The sequence below is a fragment of the Rhea pennata genome, chromosome 3 (assembly GCF_028389875.1).
Source record: "Rhea pennata isolate bPtePen1 chromosome 3, bPtePen1.pri, whole genome shotgun sequence".
NCBI classification, from domain to species: Eukaryota; Metazoa; Chordata; class Aves; order Rheiformes; family Rheidae; genus Rhea; species Rhea pennata.
In genome coordinates this window covers 91913754-91926487 of record NC_084665.1, presented here as the reverse complement: position 1 = coordinate 91926487, position 12734 = coordinate 91913754, and the positions used below count along the sequence as shown (strand labels likewise).

General features: G+C 40.7%; 1 protein-coding gene across 4 annotated transcripts in view; it reads right to left on the bottom strand.

The window, feature by feature from the left end:
- The window catches only part of UBE3D (ubiquitin protein ligase E3D), a 90451-nt gene extending 84994 nt beyond the window's left edge, over nt 1-5457 (bottom strand). For 3 of the 4 annotated variants that reach the window (XM_062572806.1, XM_062572807.1, XM_062572808.1), the window contains exons 1-3: nt 5368-5441; nt 4544-4740; nt 3140-3227 (exon numbers count right to left, since the gene is read on the bottom strand). In XM_062572806.1, the coding sequence (XP_062428790.1) occupies nt 3140-3227; nt 4544-4740; nt 5368-5426 (344 nt within the window). In that variant the 5' untranslated portion in view covers nt 5427-5441. Of the gene's footprint in view, nt 1-3139; nt 3228-4543; nt 4741-5367 lie in introns of all 4 variants that reach the window. The other variant, XM_062572809.1, reaches the window with a different exon arrangement.
- Nucleotides 5458-12734: the final 7277 nt, after the last annotated feature.

Below are 12734 nucleotides of genomic sequence, written 5' to 3'. Positions count from 1 at the left end.
AGAGCCACTATACATTTTGAACTGTGCTTGCCCCATCTGCAGGTGAAAGTTGGAAGCAGTTAAAAATAACTGGTCTTCTCAACCAGCTTTTGTTACTAATAAGACCACCTCTTGGCACTACCTATTATTGTCTTCACTCTCTGCAGACTTACAGGTTCTCTGAGAAATTAGCACAATTCTGCTATGGTAGACCCTTAATTCTGGCATTGGTCTATAGACTGATTATTCTTCACAACTTTGTACAATTAGTTCCAATGTCTGGACTCAAACTGAAAAACAAGTCCCTTCCCATGCGCTGCTCTTAACATTACAGCAACAGAAAGCTGTTATTGTTTGGTAATATTTTTAAGTGTTACATACAGAACAACAACAACAAAAAGACAGTGATTATCTTAAGCTGAAGGCCAATAATGTCCAGTTTCTTTATGTTACCCTTCCTTTACCTTCAGAGCCTAGAGTACCTCTTTTGATTGCAGCAACATCTTGAATTTTTGCAGAACAAAGCAGTTGCTGCTTCCAAGTGGAATTTCCTAAATAGGCTCCTACATCTAAGCTATGCAGAAAACACTTTTAAATAGATAACCCTTTTTGCTCCATGAGAGAAAAGCAGGAAGAAAAAGAATCCAGCTGGATTCCTTTAGCAGTAGTCTTATTTATTTATTACTAGAACATGAAAAGCTTGGCCTGATAGGAATTATCACGTTTGACACTATTTCTGCATCGAAAGTGTAATTAGAAGAATTCCTCTGCAATCAGTTTTTCAACAGAACACTTGTGTAGTAACAAATCTGGAGTTTTGGACTGATGAAGAGGGTTACTTCTTAATAGTCAATTCATGAAAATTAATTTTTGACATTCAACCCTCCAAGAATTCTTCATGACAAAAATAAAGCCTTAAAGAAATATCTGATGTATAAGCTACCCCTAGGCAGCGTAACTGAAAAGAGTAAAAGAAAGTATCGCAAGTTCTTTGCAGCACTTAAATCATGAAGAGGAGGGAGGAGAAAAAAAAAAGCACAACAGCTTCTCTAGTGTGGATAATGTGGATGAAGCAGACAAGCATAATTCTAACTGCTTAAGAGCTATCAATGTCATGGAAGGAAACAGACTAAACCACTGAATCTCAGAAAACATATTAAGAATCACAGGGGAAAAAAAAATCATCTAGTCCATTTCCCTGCCCCAAGACAGGACCACTTACACTTAAACCATTCCTGATGTATTTCCCTAATCTATTCTTAAAAACCTGCAATGGTAGAGATTCCAGAGTCTTCCTAGGCATCTTCTAACAGTAAAACAAGTATCAGAATAATGCTGTTTTCTTTTTTAAGAAAATTCTTCTTGCTTGGATAGAAGACCATTATCACCATCTTTGTAACAACTTCTTACATACTGGAAGACTTTTATGTCTCCTCCACACCAGCTTCTTTTAAGTAAATTCCACTTGTTTCAGTCTTTACCTCAAAGGTATCATTTTCTAGCTCTTAGATTGTTCTTATAGACCCTCTGCAAGTAATTCACACTTTAGTAAGTCTTCCTCACACATTATACAACTTCCCTTCTATCCCATCACCTATGCTGTCACTAGCATAATCCCTATCTCTAAGGTCCTACCTGTGGACCAACATAACAATACTGTTGTCTCGAAAAAGTACTGACTATGCCACTGTCTTTCTTTTGAAAATACCAGTGATGGAATGGAAGGTGTTGGACACACTGGCAGCTACATTCTTCTATCTTTATCTCACCCAGTATTTTTTTCATGATAACACCCAAGGGGTTCAGAGATTCCCTGAAAGGAGAAATGCCAAGTAGAGAGCCACTAACATGCTTTCTCTTTCCTTACATGTAAATTCCAACTGTGCCATGCTGTGGACTACAGAACCAAAAGATGAAGCCTCTGTACACATGAATTTGGCGCATTGAAGTTTAGGAAAATGCCTGCTCAGAAAAATGTAAAGCCAAAGGGCCCAATATCTTTAGAAAGCAAATGTTATTTACTAGTATCAGAAATTTCATTTTTCTATAAATGTACCAAAATAAAACAGGAGTTACTGCAAGACATCTTGATGACATATTTCATAAAAGAGAGCTAGTAACCCATCATTCATATATGTTCAAGTGAGCCATAACTCTAAAAACTACACTACATTGGTATTACCATTTTAAGTATTAAGAGTGATGCAGATCATAAAATGCTGCAAGTGTATTTCTAAAAACTTGTACATATCTAGCTGAAGTGGTCAAAACAGTTCACCACAAGAGCTAGGAAATGTAGCAGTTTTGTATTAAAATTCTCATGCAATCTGTAAACTTAGTGAGGAACAGAGATAACGCTGAGTCACAGAGTTAAGATACAGCTCCTGTTCTTCCTATATCCAGTACCCACGAACTGTCCAGAAGTTGGCTTTGCTTAAGAGATAAAAGGTAGATTTTGCCAACACCCCCTTTCTGACCAGCCACTCTGTGTCTACAGTATGCTGACTGAGCAGAAATTATGTGCAACTGAGCAGACTTGAGAAGGATCTCTGAACTACAGAGGAGGAAAGTTAGGCTCAATTTTTCAGTTTTACTCCCTTCAACATAACAAAGATTATGTTAAAGATACTAATGGACTATGAGTCTTTTTAAAATCATAAAACCCCAAAATGTCCAATTTGAACATTTGCAGTATTTCCTGTCCAGCTTTTTGTTTATACAGCAAAAAAAGAAGCTAATACGATGAGCACAAAGAGCTGCTGTATTAATGAAAGCCAAGACTGCAAGGTAGAAATGAGCAAAAGAAACGTCATCTTGATTTTACACATGGGAAACCCAGCCACAAAAGGAAATGCCTCTCTCACTGCAGAGGCAGGAAAAAAAATCTAGATTTCCCAACTTCCACAGCAAGGTTCTAACCACTATACCAAACTCTTTGTAAGCTACTTCTACTTTCCAGCTGGAATGACATCAAGGGTAAATGAATAAATACCGAAAAACTGTTTCAAGTAGTTTTGATTTTAGCCATCTGTGTTCTTCAGAAGTGTTCTCATCTATTATTTTTAAAATAAATGTTTTAGCTGTCTAAGCACACAAAATATCATGAAGAGCAATGACTATGGCATTTATTGTTATATACACAAGACACTGCAATACTTACCCTTCTTTTATTATGTCACCACAGGACTGACAGTAAAAGACGTAACTCTTCTGGGGTTTCAGGCTTTCACTCAAAGCAGAAATCAATTCTACAGAGAGAAGAGGACATATTAAACTTTGCAGTTGTGCAAAGTTTTCTCCCATTTGTACATAAATACCCTTTCAAATACCTCAAACCAAAAAAGGCAAGACTCTAACAAACAAAGCAAAATGACAAGATTTTAAACACAGCCTTAATTTATTTACTTATAGAAACAAGCAGCTACATTCAGGAAAAACTTGCCACTTCCATCTCAGATGCAGCACTGCTGAATAGGAATGGTATATGTGAATAATTACTTTAATACTGTAAATTCTCTCAATTGAAGTGGCTACTGAAATCATCACAAGACTGCCTAAACTAAAATTCAGTACTAGTCTTTTGTAATTATAGTTCTGCTAATGAGCATCTCTGCACCATTATGGTATATCCCAATATAGAACATCAAATAGATGGGAAGGAGTGTGGGGAGAAAAAGAGCACTAGTCTTCTAATCTTAAATTTTCAGCCAGGTAGGCTAAGCAGCCACTGTGGTGCCACTCGAGGAAAAGAAAGCAAACAATACCCTCTACAGGCCATCAAAGTAAAAACAGTCTCACAAAAGCTAGTTAAAGACAACTTTTCTCAATTAAAAAAAAAAGGAAATGGAGAAACCTCTGCAAAACATTGATAAAAAATCTGGTGGAAGAAAAACAGAACTGTCAGCCTAGCTCTAAATATAAGCAGATTTGGTACTGTCCACTCTCTGAAACATAATAGCATATTCTCAGCATAAGCTTTCAGAATTTAAGATTTAGGTTGCACTCACAAATGAAAAGTACTTTAAAAGATTCCAGAATATAAAAGACAACTAGTTCTCCATACTTATATAAAATATTTAAGGTTAATATAAAAGGCTATCCAATGTTAAGGGTATATCAAACATGAAACAGGAGGGGGAAAAATTTGAAGTCCTGTAGAAAAGCACGAGAGAGCATCTAAAGCAGTTCTGAAACTCCTACACAGAACACTTTTATTCAGCAATAGCATTTCCCTTTTATGTCATTCTTTCAGCTTTGCTTGCTAAACCAGCCAAGCACTGAATTTGATTAGGAGCAGCATGAATCAGCTCCTGCTTAAATTTTCAACTCAAAGCTAAAGAGAGCCTTTTAGCAAAAGAATATCTAATGCACACCACGAACTCCATCTAGTTTTTCTTTTTCACTGTAGAATGTAAATTTTGAAGTCTCCTTTACCCCATACTGATGCTGACTGTCCTAACCAAAGTAGCCTTCCTTAAGTAACAGACTAGACTTTCTTTGCCTCAAAGGAGTCTACTAGATAGCGTTAAAACAAAACGCAGCACCAGCCCTGATTCAGCCTTACTCGTGTCCGAGCCCACCTGCACCTGCAGCCTCAGGTGCAGCCCATCGCCAGGAAGGCACCGCAGCCCGCGGCAGGAGGATGGGGCAACCCGGACCTCAGCCGGGAGCGTCACTGCCACGCAGGCCTCTCTGCTACGCACTTCTAGCGAGGCCGATGTTATTGAGATATCCACCGGCAAACTCCTGAGATTTACTTCCCTAGAAACAGAAAAACAGAGATTTACTTCTGAGAGGAACTGTCACTATGAGTTGTTATTTCATACATATAGCATGGGCCTAGTCATACAGGCCAAAATCACCAGAATAACTTTAGCTTTAAGATACATATTTAGCTCTAGGATACATAAGCTGTATTGCGGCTCATGCAGCACTGTGTTGTGCAAAGGAATACAGAAATTACAGATTTAAAAGAAATACAAACACATCATTCCCAGTACACCATTACTGGGGTCCAGATTTATGTACATATATACAGCAGAGATCACTTACTCCCTCAATGCAGCAACTCACTCAAATGTTTACGAGAGCAGGAGTTGATGCATTTTAAGGGAAGGGGGGGGGGGGAAGGTAGCGTACTGCTAGGCAGAGCTTCAAACCACTACGTTCCCAAACGGCCCGAGGTAAACGCACGTGGGGAAGAGGAAAAGGCAAAATGTGCAGGTGGCCGGGCCAGGGCCCCGCCGCGGGGAACAGCCCCCAGCGACTCAGGCTGCTCCGCGCCGCAGAAGAGCGAGCGATACGCAGGTATCGTATGGCCTGTTTTCCCCCCAATCTTGGAGGGGGAGGGGAGGAGTAAGAGGGGGCGCCGCCCGGCCCCGGCAGTACCGGATAACCAGCAGGGCGCTCCGCGTCCCCCGCCGGATCTCCAGCAGCGCCGCCGCCATGCCGCGGCGCTCAACGCCCCCAACGGCCGGCGCGCGCGCGCGGGGCAACGCCCCCAACGGCCGGCGCGCGCGCCGCGCAGGCGCGGCCGCCCTCCACAGCGCCGCCTGAGGGGAGCTGTGCGCTAGCGGCCGTCACCGCCGCCCGGCTTTGCTGGCGGCAGCGCCCTCGCCGTGCGTGGGAATCGGGGGGGGGGGGGGGGGGGTGTCTGGAGCGAGGAGAGAAGCGTCCGGTTTCGTAAGAGAGCACTGAAGAAGCAGATGGTACAAATTCAGATTTTTGTAGAAAAAACATGGCAGAAAACAGCCAGCTAGATTCTCAGCTGCGTAGTTTTCTCTTTAATTGTGCACAAGTTTATTCACATACTGTAAAATGCACACTATATTCCAAGTGTCTTTATTACACCTTGCAGTAGTTGTTGGGGCAGAAGGGTTTTGTTTTTTAAAAAGAAACAAAAATACTTAGTCTACATAATGGCTTTCATTTCCAACTACTTCGCCAAGCGATGTACATATCATAGGTTAATTTGTTCTGAGTGAGCAGATCACATATTAAATGCCATTAAAACACACCTGACTATTCTTAGGAGAACCTGCTCCCAGTATTTGCAAAATCAGGGCTTGAGGCCTTTTTGCTAAGACTTACACAAGAGTGCAAAGCTTTTAATGTCCTTTTTACTGCTTTCTGTTTGTATTTTCAAACTTTTCTCCAAAATGAAGAGGACTTTCCACTAAATATATAATGAAGAAGGAGATTCTCAAAAGATCCAGGGATCCCTTCCCAAGCTTCAAAATCACCTCTGTGTGCATTCACAAAATCATTTGTGCGTTCATAAAACTGAGGGTCACAAAATCAAATCTGTTTAAACACATATAAAGCTGCAGAGAATTTACGAGACCGCATCCCCTGATGCACCAGGGAATCTGTTAGTGTAATTCAATGACAAGACGTTGCCGGTCTGCTCATAGGCAGCTCACGATTACTGGAAAGGTCGCAACTGATTTATAAATATTAGAGACTTTCACTTGGCAACTACCTCAAAGCCTGAAAGATTTCTTATACATGCTGACTGCACATACTTTGGTTAGCATTTACTTAAGCCATTTATAATCAGAATTAATATTTGCTGTTATAAAGCAATGCTTTATATTAAATCGGCTTAAATCTGAGAACTGGAACGATGACTTTGAAGCTAACGGATTGCAACCTAAGAACTGCACTCCTGATCCTGAAAAGCTGGTAAACTGCAAAGGAAAACGCTCTTGCAGTGAAAAATTCCTTGCAGGGTTGTCTGTGAGGGCTCCATACACGGATCTTTCTGCGTGTGCATATCCATATATGTGTGTATATAGCTTGTTTTTATTATCAACACATATGTGTGTACTTTTCCCACCTGCAGCTTTAAGACCACGGTGAGGTTTAAGACCACAGTGAGACTTCAGTGAGGTTTAGGATCCCTCATGGAAACTCAAAAGCCACAAATACAGCACCACCAGCCCCTTGGGGCAACGTGCAGTTAGAAACCGGACAAACGCCAGTGTATCCAGAAACACAGCGCTTCGCACGTGGCAGCTCTGAGGCCTCAACCACCTCGAGCCACCCGCGAATTCCTCGTTCACGCCGCCCAAACCAGGCCGCAGCCAGCGCGCCCGCCCCGCGCCCCCCACCCCGCTCCCGCGCCGCTCCGCCGCACCTGGTGCAGCCGCGAGCCGCCAGGGGGCGCCGCGGCGCCGCGCGGGCAGGGCGGGGAGGCGCCGCGGCGGCGGCGGCGGCGGCGGCGCGGTGCATGCCGGGAGCTGTCAGGGGCGCCGGCGGCGGCGGGGCTCTTCCGGCGCCGGTCGCTCAGGTAACGCCGTGCGCCCCGGCCGCTCCGGCGCGGGGCCTCGCCGCGGCCCCTTCCCGCCGCCGCGGCCCCCGCCTCGCCCGGGCGGTGCTGGGAACGGGGCACCGTGGCCCGGCCGAGGTGCCGCTGCGCTGCCCGAGTGGGCCCGGGCACCGCCGCTGGGGGCGAGGGGAGCGAGGGCCGGGCCGGGCCGGGCGGTGCAGGCCGGGGTGCGGGTGGGCTTGGCGGCTGCGCAGCCCCTCTCGCCGCCGGGGAGCCGGCCGCGGCGCTGCTGCCCGGCCCTGCTGGGGGTCGGGGGCGGCTTCCGCAGGGGGCCTTTTCCAGGCGGGAGCAGGCTGGGTGTCAGGCTGGCAGAGCTCTCCCGCTCTGACCTTGAGCGTGTGCGGGCTGCGCGCCGCTTTTTGGCCAAATGCCTGCCTGCCTGGCCCTGCTTTTTGGGTGGTTGTGTGCGATGTATGGGAGGGTTTGTGGGGTGGACGGTTGCCTCCACTTTGTGTAGCGCAGGGTTAAATTTCATCTGTTGATGGTTGGTTACTCTTAAATCTTGTGATGCCCACTTGAAAAATGTAAGTGTATTGGTGTTAAATGCTTTCTGAAATATTTCCATACTTGTAATAAATTGATTGGGCTTTACTGATTATTATCTCCTTAAATACCTTAAAATATACTGAATATGAGGTGCAGTCTTTGAAGAGCTTGTTCTAGAGGACTCTGTAGCCCTTGAATTTTCATCGCTGACTTATTAGCATGAGCCCTTGCACACCTGCATTTTCTTTCTCTATGCAGTAATTCTTAGTGAATGCGTTATGTCTGTCAGATTAACTGGTAGCATGATACCTGATTTCCAGCTATGTGAGTGCAAAGTAATGGAAGACTCTATTTAAATAGGAATGTGCTTTGATATTTGGAGGTAATATGGGGCTTAACATTAGGTTGAATGCCATAGGTTTTAATTTTATTGCCAAATCTTAGTCTGTTTCTCTCTATGTTAAATAATTGTATTAGTCTGTCTGTCACATTTTTTTTAAGTATTGGTAAGCTTTCACAAAGCGAACAAATTAAGTTGTCCCTTTTATGTAAGTTTAATAATAGTGAGATGCCTAAATATTGTGATTATATGGATATTGTGATTATCCAAAGGGTATTTTTAATACCCTGGGATGGGTAAATATTCACCTTACTTTCAAAACTGAGAAGATGTCAACAGCATAGTTCCTATTTTTGTTTTAATTCAAATGAGAATAGGTGCTTTTGGAAACTAAATAGCCTGGAAGTGAGAGGTGGGGGAGAAGAGATTATATTCCTAAATCATACTTTGTGTCTTACTCTCCAAGTTTGCTGGTAGCATTAGTGACAGTAGATGTTTAAACAGCATCTTGCAAAGCCTAGAAGTTACTGTATGCTTTTCAGTGGTGCTGAAGCTGTGCTTTATAATACATAATTATGTTTATAGGTTAGACTGTGTTTACACTAATAGTTCTTTTCTTGTGTAAAAATACTGGCATGCTACACTGACCACCGGAAACACTGAGCACATGCACAACAAACTAAATTTAATAGAATGCAGTCTGTCTGGTGTAAGTGGGCTCAGACCATAGTCCTTTGCTATTGTACTCCATCCAGATAGGGAGAGGACACTTCTATATGTTCATTTCTAACTTAGCTGTCTTGGCCAAAGTTACTGCTGTAGGTCTGCCTGTAGTTTTCCTGTCTTCCTGCTTAGCCAGGCTATCTGGCTATATTTTTTTTTTTTTTTTTGGGGGGGGGTAACTGGTTGAACCATGTTAATAGTAAATATGGCATGCATAAAAGAAGTCCAAAAAAGGTTAAGAAGTAAGTTATTATAAACTGTTTTAAAAATGATTGAGAAAAACAGGAGATTATGAGGAGACAGGATGAATTAATATTAACTAAAGCATCTAAGGGAAAAATAGAACTAACTTATTTGTATTCATGTAAATTGTCTTTCAGATTAGTAATCATCTTCTGACTTGTATTTGAAAAGCAGTAAATAAAAAAGAGTAAGAGGCATGTGTTTCCCTATAAGAGCTTTGGGAAAGGGAGAAGAAATGGTGCAGGACCAATCATTTTCCCCTCTCGCTCAGTGACAGGAACCAGAAATGAGAAGACCCGAGCTATCCAGTAAATTATTTCACTCATTAACACAATGCTATTTTTATTATTTTTATTTTAATTCATTTATAAATAATCTATTAATTCCTTGTCCATGATATATGTTTCATTATTGTAGAGATTTCAGAATATCTTCATGGTTGACAGGACACAACTGTGGAAATACTGATGGATTATTCTCTTAGTAATGTCTTTCCCTTTAAACAGGGAAGATGTGTCAAACTGATACGTTTCACATACGTGAAATCAAATACATTGCAAAATACAGCAACAATTTGGATGTGTAGATGTACCCATGGCAAATGACGTTATTTCAGAATTAAAGTCACAATGAAATTGGTAAAATGAATTGGTGATATCTCAGGACTTCAGGGCATGTAAAAAAGGAAGCCGGACAAGCTGTTGCCCAGGTATTTGGGTAACCCACTAATACAATGTTTTGTGAACACTGAAACAGTGTTGTCGACTGTTATCAGCATTGTTTGGAGACAGAGTGTTGAATTCATCTGAAGTTATGTATTATTAAAATGATGAGTGTGGAAAAATAAAAGGTTCTTCTAAATCTTTCATTTTAAAATTACTATGAGCCAGGAATAAATGAATAAATTATCAAGCCACCAGATTTTTGATGTTAGTAGACTGTGGAGTGTATCACAGTATTTAAAAAGCTATCACCATGTGAACTCAGGCTGTTACCCCGGAAGCAAGGGTGCCTTTCTGTACATGACAATAATGTAAATATAATGGAAGGCAATGAAACTCATGTAGCCCTTTCTTGTTTACAAAGCAGAAATGCACCAGGAAGTAGACTGATTCTCCTTTAAACAAAGCGTAGTACAAATCTAGGGTTAAACATTGTCATACTGGTTTGAGCTTTTTTGTTGATACAATTGTTGTGATTTGGATTTTTGACTGTATTACTATATTAAATTGATTTACTAATTTACTACCACGAAAAAGTAAGCAACAAAGAGCAGCTCAAGATAAGTCCCAGTAAATGCTTGAAGAACATCAAGAGAAGAGGAGGGCTGGCTAGCTAAAAAGGAATTCTCTTCAGAGAGCGTAGATAGAGTGACCATTTGAAGGAATTAAGCTGAAATATTGTAAAAATAGCAATTTAGTAGAGGACAGCTGTCTTTGTACTGTGCTCAGGCTCCTGCAGAGAAGGTAGCTGTTTGAAAGCATTGAGGTTACTCGACAGAGAGTACAGTAGCCCAAAAGCTTGGTCTGTGTGTGTAAGAACTGGGCAGTTTCTTCGTGGGACAGAAGAAGCCCAAAGCTTACCATGGGGAGGGAGGTAAGGGAGCCACAGCGAGGCTGCGCTTGCATCCAGCCAGGTGTAAACTTAAGTTGTTTCAGCCTTACTGAGGTTCATTTTGGTTCACAGAACAATATATACTATATACAATGTTCTGCTAAAGGAACTTGAGTAAGAATTTGATGTGGCTGTGTGAACTGAAGTGAAATGAAGTACAAGGGGGAAAACCCAGTGCAAAAATGTCAAAACAGTGCAGGTTAAATTCTGGTGTTTGTTTTATTTTTATTTCCTTCAAATGTGTAATTGAGTAAAAAGACAATAGTGACCAGTTCTAGATCTAGGTTGAAATATTGGTTGCTTCAAACACAATGCCCATACTGTGGTCAACAGAGCAGAGAGGAGGGAAAGCATTTGTAAGAGGGCATTGAAGGATAAACACAGACTTGAGCAAGCATTTTTTCATTTTTCTCCGGGCTGTGTTATTCTGACTTGAAGATTGCCATCTGTTTTCTTAGTAAGACATGGCAGATATTTTTCATAATTTGATATAATAAATGTTGACATTTGAAGTTTTATTAATTTTATATCTAAAATGAATGATGGCAAAGTTTTAATAACTATACATGGATAACTCAAAACAAAATCATTTGTTAGCAGAAATGAGAAAAATAGGAAAATACTACTTTGAAAAGAAAATTACTTTCAGTTAGCGGTTGACCTGAGTCATAATGAAGAAGATACAAGCCATCATCTTTAATTTACTGAGCTGTAGATTGAGTTCTGGCAAACCTGAACATTTGATCTTGGTCTCAAGAAGAAGATGATATTTTTAAAGTAAAAACTTTAGCATAAGTAGAATGCTACCATTTTGTAGCATAAGAGGACTTAACTCTAGAAGAGATAACACCTGTTAGAGTGTGCGCGCTTTGTCACTTGAATTTGTCGTATGCTACTGCAGTGCTTTCATTGGCAAAGATGTATTTAGTTTGCCTAATTCCTTTTTTTTTTTTTTTTTTTTTTTTTTTTTGTTAGAGATGGTTAAAAATACTGATTTGGCATTGGATGAATGAGTGTTTTGGCAGAGAAAAATATTTAATTACTTTGTTACAGCAGTGCTTAAATGTCTCTATAAGTGAACAAAGCTGCTTTTTTTTTTCTGATACAGTGCTACAAATAAGGCTGTCTGAGAAACATGCAGAAACAGCGCACAAAGGGCAGAAGGAATCTGTACTATTGTTTTAGAGGATCTAGAATCAAAAGCAATTTTTCAGTTTAGTTTATTAAACTATTTCTTAGTTCACCTATGATATATTGAAAAGCTGTAATAAAGTACAAATGTGTAGCAGGATTTAAAAGTCATTCTAAACTCTATTTTAAAAAGGCAATTAGAAGAGACTCTTCACCGCTGGTGAGGGTGAGAAGTTTTTGGTCACTTACTTTTCCCCTCAAGTAAAGACAGATTTGATACTTTTTCACTTATAGATTATTATGTTCTAAAGCAAATACATTCACTTGCAGATTCTTAAATAATTACTTTAATTATTATTAATTAACAAATTAATCAATTTACTTTCTTAATCTATGAATACAGAAGTTGATTATTGAGAAGGTTTGCAGTATGTTTCTTGTGAGTTTTTAAGCTAGTTACTTATTATTCATGAACACTCATCTGTTGCAAGTCAAACTCTGGACTCCTATAAAATAGCGTTAGCACGAAGAACATTTTATATGCTTATGTAGTTCCACCTGTGTCCCAAACAGCAATTCTGCCTGGTGACAGACTGAGTCTTTACTCCGGTCATCTTTCTCATATTGACTTCTCGTATACCCCAAGAATCTGAAAGTTTACTTTGTTTCTGTTTATCATCAATTTATTTTTAATATAATATGCTAATAAATAAATAATAAAACGTTTTATAGGTGTTAAAGCCAGGAGGGAGTGCATCCTCGCAGGTGTCTAATATAACCTTTTTAGGTTTTCCTCTCAATTCTTGTTTGAATGAGAACCAATTTCTCAGAAAACATCTCATTGATTTAAAAGTTGCCAGTATAGATAATGTGCAGATTGTTGTACTG